General features: G+C 45.6%; 1 protein-coding gene across 1 annotated transcript in view; it reads left to right on the top strand.

Moving 5' to 3' along the window:
- CHAT (choline O-acetyltransferase) overlaps nucleotides 1-23,441 on the top strand; it is a 72,424-nt gene that overhangs the window by 40,832 nt on the left and 8,151 nt on the right. The window contains exons 8-13 of the mRNA XM_045842234.1: nucleotides 9,806-9,975; nucleotides 12,379-12,479; nucleotides 13,356-13,484; nucleotides 16,098-16,220; nucleotides 21,140-21,281; nucleotides 21,438-21,500. Coding sequence (XP_045698190.1) covers nucleotides 9,806-9,975; nucleotides 12,379-12,479; nucleotides 13,356-13,484; nucleotides 16,098-16,220; nucleotides 21,140-21,281; nucleotides 21,438-21,500 — 728 coding nt within the window. The remainder of the gene's footprint in view (nucleotides 1-9,805; nucleotides 9,976-12,378; nucleotides 12,480-13,355; nucleotides 13,485-16,097; nucleotides 16,221-21,139; nucleotides 21,282-21,437; nucleotides 21,501-23,441) is intronic.

Raw genomic sequence — 23,441 nt, 5'->3', positions numbered from 1 at the left:
ATGCTTCATGTAATCCCAAAAGCCCCTTAAACTATCCCCAATTTTTATGTTCTTTTTTTTGAAGTACTTATTTAGTGTTCCTTGCTACCTTGTCTACCATATTACTTATGCAATCCTCTGCTCCTACTGCACCTACTGTTTACTCCTTCCAGTGTATCCTTTGTTTCATTTATTGTATTCCTCATTTCTAATTGGTTCTTTTTTATGATTCCTATGTCATTTATCATGTTGTTTAAGTTCTCACTACATTCCTTGAGTATCCCTATTACCATTTTTAAAACTCTATACCTGGTAAACTGCTTGCCTCTATTCATTTAGCTCTTTTTCTGGAGATATTTTTCTGTTCTTTCATTTTGTCTCCCCATTTTGGATGCCTTTTATGTTAGTTTCTATGTATTAGGTAGATCTAAGTCTCTCAGTCTTGGCAGGATGGTCTTATGTAGTAGTTATCTTGTGGGACCTGTGGCACAGTCTCCTTGATCTCTTGAACTAAGTTCTCCATGAATGTCCCTTGTGTAGGTTATGTGAGCTCTCCTATTGTAATTGGGTCTTGATTGTCATTTGTGCTAGGGTCAACCCTCAAAATTGTGGGAACTGACTCTGCCACAAGGTACAAGCTGCTGTGTAGGGACTGACTTCAGAAAGTAGAATTCACTTTAGCAGGGTGTTGTGCCTACCACAATTTTCCTTTCAATATCCTGCTTGTGATGCTAATTGGATCCTGCTCTGATCTGTCTGAAGCTAGTGACTGGGTGTGTTGGTTCTACAGACTCTTGGGAGTGACTCTGGTCTGCTTGTGACTGGCCCTGTGTAACCTGTTAAGAGTTTCACAGTGGTCCACAGTTTGTGACTGCCTCTGCTGGCTCTGGGTGTGCATGGGAAGGACCAAGCTGCACACCAAGGCCAGCTTCCACCAGTACTGACCCCAGGGGCAGGCCAGCAAAATTGCCAAAGCACCCCAAAATCCACCTCTGCCTGCCTCTGCTTGCCAGCCACCTGTTAGGTTTAGTCACCTAAGAAGTCTCTAGCTGAACTTGAGTTGCATGAGGTAGGTTTTCAGTGAGTCACCAGGTAGTAGTGAGTGCTCACCAGACTGATACAAATTCAAAGTTGGTGCTAGTACTGGGTCTGAGGCCAGTCAGCAAAATTCTCAGGGTATAACAAGTCTAGCTGCCCCCAACCCTGCAACCATCGAATGCCTGCAGGCTGTTGTGGTGGGGCAGGGATTCAGGGAGTCATCAGGATGAAGTCTGTAGAGTTTATCAGGCCATACAGACCAAGAGTTGACCATGTGAAGGGAGGGCTTTGCACCTATTGGGTAGTAAGGGGGAAATGGCCCCTGTCCTAGGGCTGCAAAATTCAGTCTGTCCCAGATTCTGTTGGGACCTCCTGGAGAACCTGAGCTCAGTAGGGCATGGGCTGCAGGAGTCTGGAGTGTAGGGCTAGTGCATCTACTGTGAGGGGGAGGCAGGGAAGGTGGGGATATGGCTCAGGTCTGCAGCCACACAACCTAGTCTGTGCCAAATTCTGCCTCTACTTCCTGCAAGGCCAGAGTTCAGCAGGGTGGGGACATTAGGGGTTGGTAGGGGGTGTCCACCAGCCCAGAGGATGGTGTTTTTGGATCTCCCTTTAGGAGAGGCACCAGTCAGGCTCACAGAAAGGTGGAGGAAATGGTCCCTGCCCCAGAGTCACAGAACTCAGTTCCCCAACCCCCAGTCTGCCCAGACCTCTACACCAAGCAATTTACTCCTCCTCAGGGTGTGAGCTCAGCAGGGTAGAGCAACAGGGAGTCTAGAGGGTGGGGCTATTGCATTTCCCCATGCTGATGCTGTGAAGAGGAGAGTGCTTCACCCAAGAAATATAGTATCTGGGGTGTGGAAGATGGACTCAGCACTGGGAGAGACCCTGGAAGCTGTCTCTTCAACTCTTCCATGATCCACAAACTCCAGTCTCTCCTCATATAATTGTAGTCTACTCTGCCTTCTCTCCACTCGAGTGCAGGCTTGAGTGGCTGCAAGTGAGATTTTGGGCAATGGAACTTTAAGAGGGTGCCTGGGTCTCCAGCAGACTCCCATCTTTCCCTAGAGGACAGAGTCTTTGATGATTTTCATATCCAGATGTTATATGGGAACCTCTTTCTGACTCTGGTGTTCTTGACTGGGGAACATGGTGTGGGTCTGAGACCCCTCGCTCCTCACAAGGAAACTTTGTGGGTGAGCTATCCCTCCCAAACTTCAGCCACCATCTGTGGGAGCTGGGTCAGGCTTTTTTGCATCTCTGCCTTTCCTGCAAGTCTCTATATGGCTTCTTATGTAAAACTTCGATTATAAGACTTCTGTTTAGCTAGTCACCAGTTGGTTACTTAGACTGATAGTTCTATATATTAGTAGTAATCCCAGTTTTGTCTTAGGAGGAGATGAGCGTGATTTCCACTTGCTCTGCTGCTATCTTGGGTCCCCTTTCTATTTTTTATTGCTTTGCTGAGACTCTCTGGATATTTTTTCATTTGTCTCAAATATGTTCTTAATTGATTGCTGAAGCATTTTTTATGATGGCTAATTTAAAAATATTTGTCAAATAATTCTATCATTTCTGTGATGTCAGTGCTGGCATCTACTGATTCTCTTTAAAAATTTTTATTTATTGATTTTTTAGAGAGAGATGAAGAGAGGGAGGGAGGGAGGAAGAAAGAGAGAGAGAAAGAGAGAGAGAGAGAGAGAGAGAGAGAGAGAGAGAGAGAGAGAGAGAGAGCATGAAACATCTATCTGTTGTTCCATTTATTTGTGCATTCATTGGTTGATTCTTGTATACCTTGTCCGGACCAGGAATCAAACCCACAACCTTGGCATATCAGGGCAGCGCTCTAACAGACTGAACTACATGGCCAGGGCTACTGATTGTCTTTTTAAATTCAACTTGAGATTTCCTTTGTTCTTGGTATGAAAAGTGATTTTCTATTGAAACCTGGATATATTATGTTCTGAGACTCTGGACCTTATTTAAATGTTTTGTTTTAGCTGGCTTCCTCCAACACTGCTCCAACAGGGGCAGAAATAGATGCTGCCTTGTTCCAGCCAGGTGGGTATAGATGTTCAGGCTCTTCATATAGTCTTTGTTGACATGCCAAGGGTGGGTACGCTTTGTTATTGGTGAGGGGTTAAGAATTCAGTCTCCCCACATGGTCTCTACTGATGCTGCTTGGGATGTACTGTGGTGATGGTTACTATCCAATGAAGATGGAAGTTACAGCTTCCATGTGAAGTCATGCCTTCTCTGAAACCACCCAAGATGAGCTGCCTCTTTAAAGGACTGGTAATGGTATAAGTCTAATCTCTCCATTCTCTTTGCTGGCATGAGGGTGGGAGGAATAGGTTATCTAAAAGCATTCTGTTTTGCTAGTCTGTCCCTTACAGACTGGTTCTTTGGCTAAAGAGAGCAGGTTTTTATCAGGCTCTTTTCTTGTCCACATTATTTGTTTCTTTATGGCTTACTTACTGGCTTATGGCTTATTTGTTTCTTACTGGCTACTTTAACTCCAAGTCTGAAGTTTTCTAAAACAGAAAGCCCAAAGACTCGGTGGCTTAAACAACAGAAATTTATCTCTGACAGTTTCGGAAGCTAGAAGTCCAAGATTAAGGAGTTAGAAGGGCTGGATTCTCCTGGGGCCACTCTCCCTGGCTTGCATATGACTTCCATCTCACTGAATCATCCCATGACCAATTCAGAGTAAACTCTTTCCACACATATTGCTGGTGTCTCTTCTTCTTCTTCTTCTAAGGACAATAGGCATATTGGTTTAGGGCACAACCCTTATGACTTTAAGTAACTCTTTAAAGGCTTTGTTTCTAAATATAGTCACATTGGGGGTTAGGGCTTCAAAGTATAAATTTGAGGGTGGAGAGAGGGAACCTAATTCAGTCCATAGCAGCCAGGGAACTCACTATCATGTGTTCCTTTGGTTCTGAGGTTCTTAGTCACTCTGACTTCCACTTTTCGCCTTTCAGAATCTTATGTTTGTTTGAAATAATGTCCAGAGTTTTTAGTGGAATAGAGAGTCTACTTGATCTTCCTAGAAGAAGCCCCTCCTCCTTGCACTATTTAAAGAGGGCTTTGCAACTCAAGTCAAAGTAGTTCTGATTTGCTAAAACAGGTTTAGTTGGGAAAGAGATACATTTGTTAGAATTCTCATAACCTCTGGGAGTGGGGAGCTTGAAGATTACCCCATAAACTACAGAGTGGAGAAGTATATGGGATGTACCAGGGCATATTTCCCTCCTAAGAAAGATACAATTCATTCATCTGAGGAGGAAAGATTGTCAGATGGGATTGATAATGGTTTAGAAGCTATAAGCTTCTGAGAATATGCCAGGTACCTCCATCTCCCTAGACCTTATGAGGCTGACCTGAGCCAACCTCCCAGGTAATAGATCAGAGCAAGCATCTCACAGAGGGCTATATGTGTACATTTGTGTATAGCACCTGAGAGTTCTTCAGCCCTCCAAAGGCAGAGGTGCCATGTTGATTTTCTCTTTGTTCACCTTAGTCATGGTCTGTAAGCTTTCCACATCTAACAGAAGCACCAGGGCCCTCAAAGTCCTTGTGGCCTCTAGAATTTCTGCATCACCAAAGATATCAACTCCTTAGGTGTGGGTGACAGAGCAAGCTCCTCCTATTATTCAACTCCTACTTCTCACTATTAAGCATGGGCTCCTTGAGGAAGATTGATTTACCAAATTAACTGAACCTCCATGTGCTCAATGAGGAGTTCACAAGACAAATGGCCTCTGCTATGTGCCTCCAGCCCACTGCTACATTTCCATCACATTTGGGCAAGAGTCATGGTGGAAGAGTTTGGCTGTAGCTTATTTTCTGCCTGACATGATAAACTTGTCAGCATTTGACTGATCAGCTCCTGTATGCAGGGAGTTCATTTGCAAGGCCACCTGGCATCCCCACTGTCCTGCTCCCATTTTACTCTGTCTAATGACCCAGGACCAGCTCCTGTTGGTTGGCACCGAGCTCCAGGGCCCTGTACAACCAGCATGCTGGATAGTGATGGGTCAGCCTTCTCAGGAGTCCCTCTCTCCTGTTTGGAGGAGGATGGAGCACTGATGCCTGGGAAGCTGTTCTTTTTTGCTGCCAGCCTCAAGTTGACCAGCTCCTGGGAAGGCTTGTTCCAAGCCTCTACTTTCCTTTCCAGAGGCTCTGCTAGGCCTGTTCTGTAGTCTTCTGGTTGGACTCCTGGGGGTGTTGGGGAGAGCTGAAGCCTTCCCACTCCACGTTGGCCTTAGAGCTCTTCTTGAGCAAACCTTGGTGTAAGCAGATAACAAATATTGGTGTAGGCAGATAAGTGGGTTCTCAGACCTCACTGAGACATGGCCAACAAGGTTAAAATGGGCATCCATGGAGCTCCTTATGGCCTCTTGTCTGGCTTCTAGTCTCATGCCCTTCCCAAGCTCCTAGGCAACCTAGATTCTCTCTTACCACATCAGTTTCTATGTAGATCCTTCAGTGGTCCCCTGCTGTTGCTAGATGAAGTCCATATTCTCAATACTGCATTTAGTCCTTGATGATCTGCTTCCAGCTTTTGTGTTAGGTTTGGATCAAGTTCAGCTCCCTTCATTTAGTGGTGACTTTAGGTAAGACATGTAGCTCCTCAGTTTCTCACCTGTGAATAGGGATGATAATAGTACCTATTCAGTATTATTTTGTATGAGTGCTTAGATTGATGCTTGGCACATAGTAGGTGCTCAAAAAAGTTAGTTAACATCATTACTGTACTGTGTTTTTTCAGTCTCCTAAATCCTGCATGCCTTTACCCACAATCCTGGATGTCTACCTCCCAGCCCTCAAAGCCTTTTCTTTACTGTTATGTCCTTCCTGACATGCTTCTCTCTTCCTCTCTGCTTATTTGAATCTGACACAGGCCTAACTAAGGCCTCCCTATATTCTGAAGTCATTAGCTAGCCTAGGAGCCCAAAGAAACCCCCAGAACAGCACATGGTACAAGGCCAGGCACCATGGTCATGGCCAATAGGAACAGGAGTAGAGAGAGGTAGAGCTTGGAGCTTTGCAAACCCCTCTCTATCTCTTCCCCATCCCTCACCCCCACCATGAAGCTCCAGGTCCCTCAAAGTAGTGGTTTTCTGACCCTCCAGGAGCCATAGGCCTTTTTGTTCTTATTGTTGTTGGCCATCTGGGCTTCTCTGGGCTCCTCTGAGCTGTACACAGAGATGTCAACTTTACCTGTCCATGCACTCTCAAGTTCATTGCCAGCCATGGAAGTTGCCTGCTTCAGCTGGGGACACAGACCCCACCCTCTGTAAGCTTACAGATAGAGGAGAAGGGACCAACACAGGGCTTCCTGGGTTAGACTCTCAGTAACTGCTTGAAGCATGGGGATCTGGGGACAGTGGTGGGTTTGTGTGCTATAAGGTCATGTGCTATGTGGTAGGAGACTATTGGTATAGAGGGAATTGTCCAGCTCTGACTCAGATGCTATGTGAGGTTGACCTGGTAGACAGAGCAGAGGTTCCTCATCTGCACCAAGCAGACAGCTCCAAGTGTGAGGAGTCCTGGGGTGGGGGGTAGCAGGAACTCTGTCTAGATTGCTCCCACTAATCCTGGGCACACGACAAGCACTGTTAGAGGTTTAGGGAGCTTGGGGAGAGTCTATAAGAAGGAATTTGATAGGTAGAGTAGGAGAACGGCCGCCATCCTGGGGACAGCCTGAATGATGGTGAGGGGATGCATGTGCACAGATGTCCAGGGAGTGGCATGAGGCTTGTGTGAAGTCATTCCAAAGAGTCAGAGGAGTTGAGCCATGAGGGGCAGCAAAAGCTAGCCCTGGATCCCAAGAGCTATATTTACAAGTTTGGATTCTACCTGGTGAGCACCAGAAGCTGTTTTAGGTCAAAGGGGTAACATGGTAATTGCATTACACTTAAGGAGTGGAAGGAAGGGAGGGCCACTATGGCATCTCATTTATCTTTAGCTCCTCAGGGCAGGGCTCAGAGCTTTGAAGTTCAGCAGATTGAGGCAGGAGAGCCCAAGAGGTCAAGTGCAAGGTGATGAATCATCCTAGCCCCTTAGGGATTAAGAAGCATCCTGAAAGAACAGTGCTTCCTGAACTCTCATTATTCCAGACAGGAAGGTGGGGTGGATGACAGAGAATGGGTTAGCTTGCTGGACACCTTCCTTCCCTGAGTAGAAGACCTGCTGTGAGCAACGGCTCCTATCTCCAGAATTTTCAGAGTGGGAGGAAGGGGATAGGTGGGGACTGGAAACTCCTTTCACATGAAGACATGTGAAAACTTCTCACGAACCTGGAGGAATTACCTGGGCAGAATAGGGAACAGCACAGGTACCTTTAGCATCTGTGTGTCCAGCAAGTATTGAGGAGAACCAGGAGAGGGTCTTAGGGATTGTTTCACTCAAGGCTGACAACACCAGCAAGGGGAACTTGCCACACGCTTGAGTAGGGTAGCAGCCCAGAGAGGCTAGGTCAAGGCCAAGAGTAGAGAGGAGCAGACAATACCCACCTTGATCACTTCAGGTCCCTGCTGGACAGAAGAAAGGACAGGCATACTCCCGATGTGGTCCCCCACTGTCATCATAGGCCAAGTGTAGACTCAGCCTCCCACTGCCTGAGGAAGGTGCTGCTATGGGTAGCCCTGCCCCACAGGCTAGACCCAACTGGTGAATAGAGGGTGCTAGAGGACATTAAGCCTGAGAGTGGAAGCAAGTGAAAGCTGCACCTCCTCCCACACATGCCCTGGACTTCGGGAAGGCAGATTCCAGATGACTATGAGAGATAATGGGCTTAATTCTCAGCTTGAGGCTCTAGAAGCAGAGAAGCCTCCAGGGCCAGGGACTCTGAAAAGGGGAGTCCTAACTCAGCAGTTACTGAGATCCCATTAGGGAAGGGAAGAGGCAGGAGCTGAGAGGTACATGTGACTGCATGTGTACCTGGGCTCAGAATCAAGGGGCACAGAGCTGGCAACAGGAAGTAGAAGGGCCAGCACCTAGGACCAGTGCCACACAAGTACCTGCTTTGATTCTGACACAAGAGGGAGAACAGAGGGACTTGACTGTCATTTTGGAGGGATCCCCTGCCTCCCATATTTAACAAAGAGGACGGCATTTTGGACAAGGATCTTGAATTTAAATACCTGAAGAAATCAATATGCTAAATAAGTGAGAGAGGACTCTGGCAAACCAAGGTATAGCCTCTAAGCTCCAGCTAATTCCTGCAGTGTATGAATGTGAATCTAACATCACCAGACAATATAAGTTAGAATTGGTTATGGCCACATGTGACAGAAAACCTGAAATAATAGTATTTTAAAAAGCACACGTTTTTATCTCTTTCATGTATATTGGAAATGAGCCAGAATTGATACAGGGTGGCTCGTGTTCTTCCATCTCACTACAAGGGTGTGGCCCTCATCCTCATGGTCCCAAATGGGGGCTAGAGCTTCAGTTATTTTACCTGTGTTCCAGGCAGCAGGATAGAGAAAGGGTGAAAATATGACAAAGACCACATGCCAGCTGTCTTTAAGGAAGTTTCTTGGAAGTTGTCATATAGTGTTTCTAGATCTTGTTGGTAGAATTTAAATACATGGTTACTCGTAGTTATAAGGGAGGCTGGGCAATATAGCCTTATTTCTGGTTGTCCCTGTGCCAAGCTAAAAGCCAAGTGTTCTGTGGCTAAAGAGAATGAATATTATTATATGCAACTAGCAGTCACTGACACATGATATCCCTCTGCCACCAAACACCACACACCCCACCTTCCCATGCATATGATATTCTGAGACTTGGGGGTGGTGATGGTAACTCTCATCCTGTTACATCATCCAGCCCAGAAGTCTGGATCTCTGGGCAATGTGCAGCCTACCCATTAGGTCCTGATGCCACACCCTGTATGGGATAGTGGAGAAGGAACACAATCACCACCGTAAAGACTCCTGACTTAGAGAAGGAACGTGTAGCAACACCAGCCATGGTCCCACTGGCCAGGCTTTGTGAACCTTCCTGTGCTTGGTTGAGGAAGCTACCAGCAGCCCATCTGCTGGCCTTGCTCTATTCCAGGAGGAACACCTTGTCCAATGTCCCTTTGGAGGATTTAAGCTCCCTTGACAACCCATCTCCTGCATAACTCAGTGGCTTTTAACCTATTTGTCCTGATGAGTTCCACGGGCCTGAAATGGCCCCAGTGGCTCACGTGGTTATAGGTTTAGGGTAGCCTGGCCCTTCTATCTGCCTCTGCATCAACATAACAGCTGGGGTGGCAGAGGACAAGGAGAGCAACACCCTTATTCTCTTACTAAAGATTTTCATGTGAAATTGACTAACTTTAAAATTCTGGAAACTAATGTTTGAAAATCATAGTTCAGGACAAATAAACTTGCCTATGTGTCAGATGCAGCTTCCTGGTGCCACAGTACTGGGTGCTGTTGAAGGGGGAAGTGGAGCTCCTCTCTTGGCATAGTTTAATGTCCATGGAGAAGGCTCTACACCAGCTCTTCTCATCCTTGCAAGCAGGCCAAGTGACCACACAGCTGGAGACAGAACTTGTCACAGCTGGAGGGACTCTGAGGCTGAGCTGGGCCCTGAGGTTAGTACAGAAGCCCAGGACAGTCTGACTGACTCTCCAGGCCATGGACTGGGATAGGGGAGGGGTCAGGACTGGATACAGATCTGACAGTCCATGTGTATCTGCCTGTGGTGTGTGAGGCTTTGCAGAGGGGACCCCAGGCCCCAAGTGGGACAGAAGATAAGGCCTTGCTTGCCCACCCTGCAGACTCCACCAATCGGGACTCGCTGGACATGATCGAGCGCTGCATCTGTGTGGTGTGTCTGGATGCCCCGGGGGGCTTGGAGCTCAACGACACCAACAGGGCACTCCAGCTCCTTCATGGTGGAGGCTGCAGCAAGAATGGGGCAAACCGTTGGTATGACAAGTCCCTGCAGGTAAGCCTCCCTTGCAGTATGGCCAGCGGCCTAAGCCAGCTCTGCTCACAGCTGGCAGACTCACTTACTGGCCTCTGCTGCCTAGGATGCTGCATGTGGGGCCAAGATAACTACAGGGGTTGGAGATGTGTCATTGATGTTGTCTGCTGACCTGGCCAGGAGATAAGCCCTTGGATAAGGATCAAGTGGCCAAACCTCACTCAAGCTCCCTAACTTTCCTGAAACCTGAGGAAAGGTTGAGGGCCCTCTGGGTCAGACCTGGGGCTCACTCCCCATCTCCCATCACACACTATAAGATGGGGGCATGCCAGGGGCTCCTCCCACTGAACAAATCTTCAACATGTTCAGCAACAATCACATCTGATTCCTAGGAATGTCAGCTGTTCTGAATTTCTGTCACCCTGGTCTGGCCATTTTGACACACCTCCCTCCTTCCCTGAGAAGTGTGGCATCCCAGTGTCTACACAGAAAAAAGTCATAAAATGAAATAAAGCAATTTGTTTTGTTTTGTTTTTTTCATTCGTATGACATTAGCTCAGAAACAAAACAGTCACTTTAGCCTGGAGGAAAACACTCATGCAAATGGGGATAAGGTTGAGGTTGGGCCATTCATTCCTGTTCTTACATCCTTTTTACCCCAGCATGCCAATCCTAAATCTAATCTTGTTTATTTTTAAAGCCACCACACTTTCACAATGCCCTTATTAAATGGCAGCCAACTATCTCTATGCTTTTGGTTAGCATTGCTCACACGTAATGAGCATTTCTAGGCATATTTTTCTCTTTCACTGTCCCCTGCATTCTACAGGTTATCCTTTTTATTGGTGTGCATTTGATTCTGCTCTTTCTGATGAGTCCTGTTGCTGCTGTGCTGGCTGTTTCAGCCTTCACCACCATTGCTAATGGCTTATAACCTTTCATGGAGAAACTGTGGGAGGGACATGATATCATGGATGTACAGGAACTGAAACATAGCAAGGCTTAGTAGCAATTTTTAAAAGGTACTGTTTGCCTCTTTTTCTATTAGTGACAGGGACAGAAAAGCACTAACATATGATTGGGCAGAGTCCTCCCCTCTGTGCCTTATGTGGGTAGCTGTACCCACCTCTGGGTTATTTTTAAAGGTAGGACACTTTATCAGGTAGGTGAGTTGGAGAAGCCCAACTGGCTTCATGAATGGGAATTGAAAGGACTGAGAGATTTCACAGGACAGAAGGCAGGGGATACCAGGAAAGAGAGAAAAGAGCCTGCAGAGCTATGTTTTGAAAGAAACTCTATGGGAAGTTTGAAGAATGGAAGCAAAGATTCGGGCAGAGGACAACTATCTGAGATTGGGGGAGACCTGGAGATAGCTCCAGTGTGTGCCATACAGACTTCAATAGCTTCCTCGTTTGCTTGTTGATTATGGATGTTAGGCAAATACCTCCTGAGTGTGCTGCTATGCTAGATGAGCTACAAGGCAGCCCTACTTTATTTGGATTATGCTTTAAGAATCAAATCTCATTCTTATTTTCTTCCAACACTTTTCTGCACTGAGTATGTCCCTTTTCCATGTCAGCTAAATACAGCCTTTGTAAGGTCACGAAAAGAGCATAAGTAATCTTTACAGTTCCCATGGTCCTTTCATATATCTTCTCTCCAATCCTTATATCAATCCTGTGAACTAGCCTTATTGGGTCCAAGTTAAATGAGAGCAGACTGAAATCAGAGAGCTGAAGTGTCTTGTTGAAGCTCTCCCAGCTGGCTAGCCACAACAACAGAACTGAAATCTGGATCACAGACATGAAAGCCCAGGCAGCAGTTGATGGGGTGCCCTCAGCACAATTTTTCTCACTCCCATCAAGGGAAGTTTTATTTCTCCCTAGGAATTTGTTCACCATTCAAATAGGGTTGTTATCTTTCATTCAGTCATCCAACAAAATTATTGAGCACTTACTGTAGGGTGGACACTGGTCTAGAGGCTGGGAATAAAATCAATCTTGCCCAAACCACAGGGGCCATCAGGTACATCATGACCCAGTGTAGTAGCGGGGTGATCCTCTCACTCACTGTAAAGGGGAAACATGGCTAAATGAAGCTGAAGGAGTTTACCCATGACCTGCGGAGAATATGCACAGCCTTTCAGGAATTGCTGGGATACTTCAGCCAGTGAACTTCATGCTGTACCTTCACTGCCTGGAGTTTTTCTAGGAAGGAGGTCTCACCATTTCCTGCTGTTTGAGACTCCTATATTCTCAGGCCATGGCGACTGCATGAGGTGTTCTTTTCAGAAAACAATGTGCTTTGGTGTCCTTAAGGAGGGATCCCCTTGAGAGGTGAGGAGCACCTGACCTGGAGCCAAGGGGCAGGTTTGAAATGCTGACTCTACCAGAGGTCTGCTCACCTCTCTCTTCCTTATTGCAGTTCGTGGTGGGCCAGGATGGCACCTGTGGTGTGGTGTGTGAGCACTCCCCATTTGATGGCATTGTCCTGGTACAGTGTGTGGAACATCTGCTCAAGCACATGTGAGTCTGGAGCACAGGACCCCTCCAGAGCGGCCATGGTGTCAAAACTGGACTGCCCAGCTAGGCCAAGAAAAACTGGGGTGGCCACGTGGGGACTGTTAGCCTGGAAAGCGTCTTAGTCAAAAATGAGTTTGCAAACTAGCTAAAATGATACATTGTACATTTTATCAGCCATGGATAGAAGGGGCCATCCAGGCAGTTAAGGAGGAGCTTGGTAAAGAATTTCTAGCTAAGAAGGAGCATCTGCTTTGACCAGGGGAGCTCCGATCAATCCCTATTGTCTGTCCTGAGTCCAGGATGGGCCAACTGATGACCCAGCACAGGTAGAAGTTTTCTGAGCTGCAATTCTCTCCATCCCCTCAGGCTGGGTCTCTCTCCCTAGCTTCCGAGAAAGCTAAGGGCTTCTCTGACCTTTAACACACTGGGTTCCTTCCTCCATTTACCACTTCCCTCATTCTCTTTTTTTTTTTAGAATCTTCTCCATGATTCTAAGTTCTAAACCTCTTCCATGGGTTAGGATCTCTTTAGGATCTCTGAAAACCCAAACCAATCCTTGCAAACATAATGACATAATTTGCTTCAATTTTTCTCCAAAGGTTTTATAATTGTCATGGTGTAATGTAGTGGAACAGGAAAATGCAAAAAAAAAAAAAAAATTGGCTTTGCAGCCAGGTGGAACTGGATGGAATCCTCACTCTGCCACTTGCTAATCTGGGTGGGCTCTCTGAGCTTCACTCTGTTCATTGGTACAATGCTCTGGGGGCAACTTATGCCTATGAACTTCCAACAGCTGAGATGACTGCAGAGGGCAAAGAAACATGCTGCCTGCAGGCCTCACCTCACAGGTCTGAAGAGGTCATCTCTCTGTGCCTGCAGGATGAGGAATAGCAAGAAGCTAGTCCGAGCTGACTCCGTTACTGAGCTGCCGGCCCCCAGGAGGCTGAGGTGGAAATGCTCCCCAGTAATTCAAGGTTTCTTAGCCTCTTCAGCAGAAAAACTTCAACGGTAAGGAAAAGCCCAACTCTCCTTCAGAGTGATGCCCTGGGGGTCACCTGTGTCCTCCTTCCCACCCTGGCTGCTGAGACTCCCTGAAAGGTTTCAGAGACCCCAGTTCCTCCACTTCCCATGACTTCATGGAAATGTAGTCAAATTAAAGGGGAGTTATAACTCTAGGGGAAATAACCTTGTTGAAGGATCCATCATTTCCATAAAATGCAAACGTGGACCTATTTTTTTCAAGGGTTTCACCTGACTGAGCACAGTCAAGAAGGGAAAATCATTCTGTTTAGGGGGAGCAATAAACAACTGGTTTGAATAGGTCATTTGAATCCAAGCTATTTTAATTTGCTTGAATTTTCACTGCATCTTGACAAGGAAGGTTTTATTCCCAAGGGCAGTTCAGGCCCTAACAGAACCTGGGCAGGGGGGTAAGGACCCCTAACAGGACCCAGGCGGGGGGGGGGGGAGGCCAGAGATGGGCATAGGGCCCCTCTTGGGGACCACAGAATTGTCAGTGGCAAGGTGTGAGGGGAGCTACAGGCTGACAACTGAGTCCGGATCTTGGTTGTTCATTCTCTCATTCAGTAAGTGAGCATGAGTGCATTCATTCATTCATTCAGCCAATGTGTGCAGAGCTCTAATTTGTGTCAGGCCTGTGGTAAGGCTCTGCAAACAAAGAAATGAATGTGCTATGAGGCCTGCCTTCCAGACTTTAGTGGAGGAAGTGAATCCCCAGAGCAAAAATGTGTGATGCATTAAGTACCAAACTCAGACAAAGGCATACAGGCATGAACCCACAGAAGACACAAGAGGTGAATTCTGCCAAGATAATGAGGTAGGGCTTTGCCAAGATGGGCCTTGAAGGATGGAGAGGAATTTGTGTTGCAGGCAGCTGGGGGAGGGGGGTTCATAAAAGATCCAGACTACTTTGGAGACCAGCAAGTGAGAGAATGGTCAGAGCTGGAGACACTAAAGGGAAACTAGGGCCACATTGTGAAGAGCTTTATTCTCCTATGTCACAGGGCCTGGAAGCTGTGAGGAGCCCTGGCAGATTTTGTACAGAGGGTTCCAGGGAGCCAGGGAAGAGACTGTGGTAAAAGGGTAGGTGAGCTGGATAGAGTGTGGCTGGGCTTGAGACCTAGAGCAGGAAGGACAAGTCCCCTGAAAGCTGCTGTGGAGACTGGCTTTTGTGGAGGAGTGGCCTTAGGTGATCATGATAAGGTGGTGTCCATTCTCAAGCATATGCAGCTGTTTGGGGATAAACAGGCCACTAGGAGGGTGAGTTCATTGCTGAGCCCTGGGAAGAAGAAGGAACCTGCACACTTTTAGGGGTTTGAGCAGGTTCCACTTGATCCCAAGGCCCCTAGCTCCTCTTTCTGGAGGATGGGGAAGTAGAAGGGAAAGAGTGGCACCCCACTTGGAGGTGGGGTCCAAGTGGGCAGAACTTGAGCAAAAGGTTTCCAGAGGGCTGTGGTGACTCTGTGCTCAGCCTGTGTAGAGGCAGTCAACAGGCCAGACTGGAGGCAGTGAGTTAAGGGCCAGACAGGCTCATTGGAACTGGTTCTCTGAGTTCTGCTGAGTCCCCAGAACCTACCATGGCCCCACAAGAGCTGAAGTCCTGTGAGGCAGGAGAAATAATTCAAGGAGGGGCAGTCAGGGAGTGTCAAGTCCCGAGGGAGTGAGTGTGTGAGTGGGGGCCCAGGTTGCTCCTCCTAGACTCTGATTTTACATATGGCTGGTAGATGAATGGTGTGGACCTTGTTGGACATTGCTCCAGGGGGCAGTCATCCCAGACCCCAAGCTCATTTTGGAGGAGGAGACTGGTCATTATTGGGGCGCTCAAGGCTTTCAGTGTAGACTCAGGAAATCTTCCCACTACTCTTACAATGGCTCCTGGGCAGCAAAGACCTGAGCATGTCATGGCAGCCACAACAGCAGTATCTGAGTAAAATGGATTTTTAGTTACTGGCAAGCAGCCTTCACTGTGGTGCTGAGCAGCCAGGCCCCACACCTTTCTTTCCGAAGCACAGGGATGAGTCTGAGTGAGGAGACGCTATTTGCAACCATATGAGAAGTGGGCTCTTCCCTGAACAGGGAGGGTTTATGGATCTGGCAGGATGGCCAAGATGCAGCAAAACAAACAAACAAACAAACAAACACATAACAAAACCCACAAAACAAAAACAAAAACCCACAAGGGTGCTGGACACACTTTCCAAACAGTTCAAATGAGTGACCTCTCTCAGGCTCACTCCCGTGAGGAGCAGGATTTTATGACTGTGTTTGTTAGCAGTGTTTTCCCTGCCCATGCAAATGTATGTTTTGCCTCCATGTCCCTCCCTGCAGCTAAGCCCACCTTCCTCCAGCTCCAGGGCTGGGCCACCAGCCTGCCCAGCCACACCTCATCTTCAGCTCAGAGTAACCTTGGTCCAGTACACCCTCTGCCACTTCCATATGTCAAGGACTGTCTCTGACACACTGATCCATTTCTGGAGCACAGAGACTGTCCTGAACTTCTGGGATGGTAGGACATAGACCAAGCTCAAGAAATTTGGTTAGATTCTGTGATCTGGGCATTCTATTTTGCATGAAATAAAAGCATCTTTTTTCTCTCCATAGAATAGTAAAGAATCTTGACTTCATTGTTTACAAGTTTGACAACTATGGGAAGACATTCATTAAGAAGCAGAAAAGCAGCCCCGATGCCTTTATTCAGGTGGCCCTCCAACTGGCCTTCTACAGGTGAGCAAAACCTGCCCAGAAGGCCTAACTGATGAGTTGCTCTAGACTCTAGAGTCTAGAAGTACCCTGGAGGGAGAAAGACTTTCTATGGGCTTAGAGGATGGGAGGATAATCAGGGTAGACTGCTTGATAGGAGGTGCCACCTAACTGGGTTGCAAGATATAAAACCCTCTCAGAAAAGAGAAAGAAGGATGTCATAGTCAGTCACTTACCTGAGTGATAGTCCAGGGGCACAGAGCACAAAGAGCAGGAACAAAGCTAACTAAGGCCAGGGAGGTGATTGGGACACAAGATTGAGAAGATGCTCCTCCTCCAGATCTCATCCAGTCCACCTGGGCCTCTGGAGTTGTGATGTGACCTCCCATTATTCTGGCCTCAATAATGAAATAGAACTAACATCCCTCAGTGGACCAAGTCAAAGATTTTAGATTCCCCCTTCATTTGTCCCTATCGTTCACCTCCCACCATGTCAGTTATTTTCCCTGCGTCTCTTTGCCTTTCACTTCCATTTCTACCTCTACCACCATTGGCTCCTCCCAAGCCCCTGCCATCTCATGCTCGGTCAACTGCAACATGCTTCCTGGGGATCTCTGCCTCCAATCTTACCCGCTATATCCTATCTTCATAAAACATGAACTTGGAAATACGAAAATCAGATTTCATCATTTACCTCCTTGAACCTTTCCAGTGGCTTCCCACCATGCTTAAAACAAAGCCCAGACTTAGAGAGGCTCCCTGGCCTCATCTGGGGTCCTCCCCAAATCTCTCTCCCACCTCTAGACCTTTGCTCTGATAGGTGCCTATTCACCTGTAACCACCACTCTTCACCTGCCAGCTGCTTCCCATTACTTAGTTCTCAGCCCTTAGAGAACCTTGCCACCCAGTTTTCTATCATACCAATTGCGCTCTCTTTTTCTTTCATGGCAATTGTTTTTCTTTTTTTTTTCATTTTTTTTCTGTGTGAATTTATATTTTTATATTTTCTTTTTTTTAATTTTTTTCACTTTTTAAAATTTTAATTATTGTTCAAATACAATTTTTCTATATTTTACTCCTATCCCAGCCCACCCACCCAGCCTTCCCCACTTCCCTCCCATTTCCCACCCCTCCTCCCAGTTTTGGTCCATGTGTCCTTTATACTTGTTTCTGTAAACCCTTCCCTTTTCCCCCTGAAATTCCCCTGAAATTCCATCCCATCTCCCCTCTGAACACTGTCACCCTGCTCTCTATTTCAGTGTCTCTGGTTATATTTTGCTTGTTTCTTTGTTTTGTTGATTAGGTTCCACTTAAGGGTGAGATCATATGGTATTTGTCTTTCACTGCCTGGCTTATTTCGCTTAGCCTAATGATTTCCAGTTCCATCCATGCTGTTGCAAAAGGAAGAAGCTCCTTCTTTCCTTCTGCTGCATAGAATTCCATTGTGTAAATGGACCATAGTTTTTGATCCATTCATTTACTGATGGGCACCTAGGTTGCTCCCAGCACTTGGGTATTATAAATTGTGCTGCTATGAACATTGGGGTGCATAGGTTCTTTTGGATTGGTGTTTCAGGATTCTTAGGATATAGTCCCAGCAGTGGAATTGCTGGGTCAAAAGGCAGATGCATTTTTAGTTTTCTGAGGAAGTTCCATACTGTTTTTCACAGTGGTTGTACCAGTCTGCAGTCCCAAGAGCAGTGCACTAGGGTCCCCTTTCCTCCACAACCTCTCCAACACTTGTTGTTTGCTGCTTTGTTTATGATGACCATTCTGACTGGTGTAAAGTGGTATCTCATTGTGGTTTTAATTTGCATCTCTCTGATAGCTAGCGATATTGCACATCTTTTCATGTGTCTCGGGATCCTCTGTGTGTCCTTCTTGGAGAAGTGTCTGTTCAAGTCCTTTGCCCAATTTTTAATTGAGTTGCTTGTCATCTTACAGTGGAGTCATGTAAGTTCTTCATGTATTTTGGATATTAAACCTTTGTCTGAGATATCATTGGCAAATATGTTTTCCCATACAGTTGGTTCTCTTTTGATTTTAATACTGTTTTCTATAGCCATGCAGAAGCTTTTTATTTTGATGAGATACCATTTGTTTATTCTTTCCTTTATGTCCCTTGCTCTGGGGGATGTATCAGTAAAAATGTTTCTGTGTGAAATATCTGAGATTTTCCTGCCTACGTTATCCTCTAGGACTTTAATGGTGTCTCAGTTTATATTTAAATCTTTTCTTTACCTTGAATTTATTTTTGTGTATGGTGTAAGTTGGTGCTCAAGTTTCATTTTTTTTTGTACGTAGCTGTCCAGTTCTCCCAACACCACTTGTTGATGAGGCTATTGTTACTCCATTTTATGTTGCTGCCCCCTTTGTCAAATATTAATTAACCTTACAGGTTTGGGTTTATTTCTGGGCTCTCCATTCAGTTCCATTGGTCCATGTGCCTGTTTTTATGCCAGTACCAAGCTGTTTTGATTACAGTGGCCTTGTAATACAGTTTGGTATCAGGTATTATGATCCCTCCTACTTTGCTCTTCTTTCTCAAAATTGCCACAGGTATTCGAGGTAATTTATGGTTCCATATAAATTTTTGAAGTGTTTGTTCTATGTCTGTGAAATATGCCATTGGTACTTTAATAGGTATTACATTGAATCTGTAAATTGCTTTGGGTAGTATGGACATTTTGATGATGTTAATTCTTCTGATCCATGAACATGGTGTATGTTTCTGTTTGTGTCTTCTTTGATTTCTTTCTTCAGTGTTGTATAGTTTCCTGCATACAGGTCTTTTACCTCCTTGGTTAGGTTTATTCCTAGGTATTTCATTTTTATTTTTGCTGTATAGAATGGGATTTTTTCTTGATTTCTGCTTCTGTTGTTTCATTGTTGGTATACAAAAATGCCTTTGATTTCTGGATATTGACTTTGTATCCCACTATTTTCATGGTACTATTTTCATGTGAACTACATTGTTCATTGATTTGTCAACTTTGTTTTCTAGACTGTTTCTCCCAAGCATAACATTCTGGGTACCTTACATGCCTGGCACAGAGCAGGCATCAGCTACTGAGTCAAACATGAGAAGACACCATAAGAGTGTTAGCTTGGGGTGGCATAATCAGGTCTGTGATTTAGAAAAACCTCTATAGTTGTAGGAAGTAATGGTTGAAGGTTAAGTAGGGCACCTGACTCAACTTTTATAGAACACTAAAACTAACATACAAAACAAAGCAGATCTTCCTCAAGATAGGACTGGCTTCAGTGGCTCCAGAATTCCAGAAGCAACTGCTCATAAACTGGCATGGCTGGCAAATGGCAGTTGTCCCACCAGATCTGCTTTCAGTTTTCAACACCCAGGAAAACAGGAAGTGATCTTCTCTAAAGCTGGAGTAAGGAAGTCTCACTAATATGCAGGCAGCACCCCTGCAGACACAGCATCCTGATCCTAGTGTCCCATGTGGGGCTGTAACTCATTGCGAAAGGGGCAGCCACTCTGAGCATCTGTCTTCTTACAACTCATTGGTAAAGTCTGATGTCACCCTGCATCACTGGTACACAGAGACCTTGCCAGCATAGAACCGTGGCAGGACCTGGTGTCTGGAACTGCAGTCATTGTTGTTCTGATACTCAGATATCAATGGACTGAAATAGACCATGAGGTCAGGTCCCTGCTGGAGCTATGACTGGGGACTGTACTTACTCAATGAGCACTTCAGAGCTTCAGATCCAAAGCTAAGAGGAACCTACACAGAGCACCCCCTTCTCACATGATCTTTGCTGTCACTGGACATGACCAGAAATGGTTGTGGCCAGACAATCTCGGACCTCATTGAAAAGCTAAAACATGATCTGCTTCCCATGGAGAACATTCTTCATAGTCTAAGCTTTAATACATTTTTAAAAATCTGCATCTAGATTCAGCAAAACACTGGAAGCTGCCTCAGTTGGAGTTGATTAGTTGCCAGCCAGTGATGGCATCTATTTTCATGCTTGGCAGAGCATTTGCCTCCAGGGGCCATAGAGATTTGGGAAATGAGCTCCCTGCCTGTGTCCTGGGAAAATGAGATATAAGTGTAATAGAAGTTTATTCACTTGCTCACCAAGCAATACAGAACCAGGCCGAATCATACTTGGCCTTCTACCCTCCTGGAGCTAACCCCGTGTGGCACAGACATGCCCTGAGGAGGCTGACTTGCTGTGTGATTTGGGGTTGTCACCACTATTCTCTGACTTCTGTGTCTTTCCTTTCTTTCAACCCCAACATCAAGGACTTTACTGACTGGTAAACAAAGGTGTGAAGCAGCCAGGTACACAAGCCTAGGGGTACTCACTTGGGGTACACAAACCTAGGGGAACTCACATGCTTAAGGAGGAGACAGTGGCAGGGGCAGTGGCTGCTACTGTTCCCATCATAGGCTTTAAGAAGGAGAGGCACAACCATAGTTCCTATGGGTCTGTTGGAAGCTCAGCCATCCCTAGACATTGCAACAGTTTACTCCAGGGACCACTGAGGCCCTTTCCTCCCTCCATCCATAGTTCATGCTTGACTTATTTTAAATAAAACAGGACTCTCTCAAGGGTATGAATGATTAATTGTACAATTGTTCCATTCTGTGCCATTAATCAAACATTCATCAGGTCTTGTAGAAAATTCTAGGTTTCCTGCCATATTGGGATTTTTTTAATGCAACCAGTCACTTCTTTATTTTATATCTTTGTAGTATCACCAGTGTATAGAAAGATACATAGCTCTTCATATTAGACTCCCTGATATTCATCTTTGGGAAACTGCCTCTAAAATTCTATTAAGGTTAAAATGTAATACTATGCCAAGTAAAGTCAGGACTGTAAAAATAAACCCAGCTGGACTATCATTCTCTCAGCTTTTCAGAATACCCAAGAATGCATCTCTATTTGCATTTCATCCATCACTTGTGCAGGCTCCATCTCAGACTCACACCCACCTATGAGAGTGCATCCATTCGCCGGTTCCAGGAGGGACGGGTGGACAACATTCGATCAGCCACTCCAGAGGCACTGAGCTTTGTGAAAGCCATCACTGACCACAAGGCTGCTCTGACAGTAAGTCTTACTCCATCTGAGAAGTCTCAAGGAGGCCACTGGTCTGCTTGACTTTGTGACAGTTAGCTCCTTTGACCTGTTTGTCACTGAACAGCCTCTTAAAACTCCATATGCTTAGTGTCTGCCATCTGAGACATCTATCTGGTTTGTTTCCAGGATTCAGAGAAGCTGCTGCTTCTGAAGGATGCTATCCGAGCCCAGACCGAGTACACAGTCATGGTAAGTGTTAAGGCACCTCCTTGCTTGAGCTCCTACTGTGGGCTGGGCCAGAGCTGGGTCCACCAGAGCAGAGCCACCACCCAAGCTGGGTAAGAGCTGAGCTACCAACTGTGCAGCAACTAGGCAAGGCCCCCTGCCTTTTAGAGTTTCCTTCTTCTTACTTTTAGAACCTAGATAACACACCTTTCCTGCGTTCTACATGAATTTTACAAGAATACAATGAATAGTCTTTGAAACAACAACAATAATAATTGCACCAAATACATATAGCAATTTCTACTTTATACTACAAGAGAAGTATAATGCGAGGGATTGCACCTGGGCTTGCCAAACTGTAGTGCTTGTACACCTCACACAATCATAGATGAAGCAGTGTTTATTTCCACCAAGGGAATAAATACTCATTTTGCCTTCTGATTCTTCGTGGTTTTTTATACAGCTTGTAAATAAAAAGTCTTTTCTGAAAATTAATAGTAACATCAAAATCACAAGGAAAATATTTCCCTAGTTTAGGGAAATAATTTACTTTCTAGCACTGCAAGCCAGCATACAAACAACAGAGAATAAGCTATTACTGGGGCCAGTGATCAATATATTAATTGCAAATCATTCTCCTACAGTCTTTAGAAAGAAAAGTTTACCAGATTTTACTTTATGTAGTTGAAAGCAAGTACAATGCATATTTGGGTTTTAGAACTAGTCAATGTAGACTTTCCTCTAATTCACTATGTTCTCTAATGTAGGTCTCCAATTCTGAAGAGTAAAGTGTTTGTTCTGTTTGGGGAAAATCAAGCTTACTCTCAAAAATACTCTCAATGGGTATTTTTTGGTTTTCTGCTTTATGCCAGATAAACTGCTGAGAGTTAGGAAATAAACAATGTAGTCAATAAGCCCATCATTGGGAGTTTACTCTGTAGTTAGGAGGAGAGACCCTTAAATGATAAATCCAAGCCCACGTGAAAGACGCCCTCAGGAAGTAGCAGAGAGCATGGAGAAACTGCTCATTCTTCTGCTTGGGAAAGCTAAAATGACTTCATGGAGGAAATGGTGCTTAATGAGACATGAAGGATGAGGAAGTACTTGTAACATACATAGAAGCAAAGGATGGCTCCAGAAGGCAACAGCATGTGCAAAAAGTCTTGAGAGACATTGGAGGAAAAGTAAGTAGTTTGGTATGTGCAAAGAACAGAGGAGTACCCTGGTTGGTGTGGTTCAGTGGATTGAGTGTGGGTCTGTGAACCAAAGGGTCACTGGTTTGATTCCCAGTCAGGGCACATACCTGGGTTGTGGGCCAGGTCCCCAGTAGAGGGGGCACGAGAGGCAACCACACATTAATGTTTCTTTCCATCTCTTCCTCCTTCCCTTCCCCTCTGTCTAAAAAGTAAGTAAGTAAGTAAGTAAATAAATAAATAAACATACAAACAGAGGAGCAAGAGAGGTCATGACTTTGGATTTTCCTGTCACAAAGCTACTCTGATGACCAGGTAGAAGGACTGGTCTGCCAAGACATAGCAATACTGATTATGTACAAGAACCTATATATATTTAGAAAGACCTTGTATAAGGACTGAAGTAGACCAGGGATGGAGGCTGAAGAAGAAGCACAAACTCTTGATTAAATATGGTGGCTTGAACACAAGGGTTAACTGTCACTCCCTCTAAAATGGTCACAGATACCAGCAAAGGGATTTCAAAATTTTTCTATCCTAACCTGAAGACATTTTTGTTGCTTTTAGAGAGAAAGGAAGAGAGAGAAAGAGGGTGGGGGGGAGAGAGAGAGAGAGAGAGAGAGAGAGAGAGAGAGAGAGAGAGAGAGAGAGAAATATTGATGCAAGAGAGAAGCATCAATTGGTTGCCTTCCATGTGTGCCCGGACTGGTAATTGTACACACATGGACTGCAGATTGAACTCGCAACCTTTCAGTTATGAGATGACACTCCA

This window comes from Phyllostomus hastatus, unplaced genomic scaffold (assembly GCF_019186645.2).
Source record: "Phyllostomus hastatus isolate PE091 unplaced genomic scaffold, TTU_PhHast_1.1 phas_contig_38, whole genome shotgun sequence".
Classification (NCBI taxonomy): domain Eukaryota; kingdom Metazoa; phylum Chordata; class Mammalia; order Chiroptera; family Phyllostomidae; genus Phyllostomus; species Phyllostomus hastatus.
The sequence above is the reverse complement of the archived record's forward strand: the minus strand, read 5'-3'. Positions and strand labels throughout refer to the sequence as shown.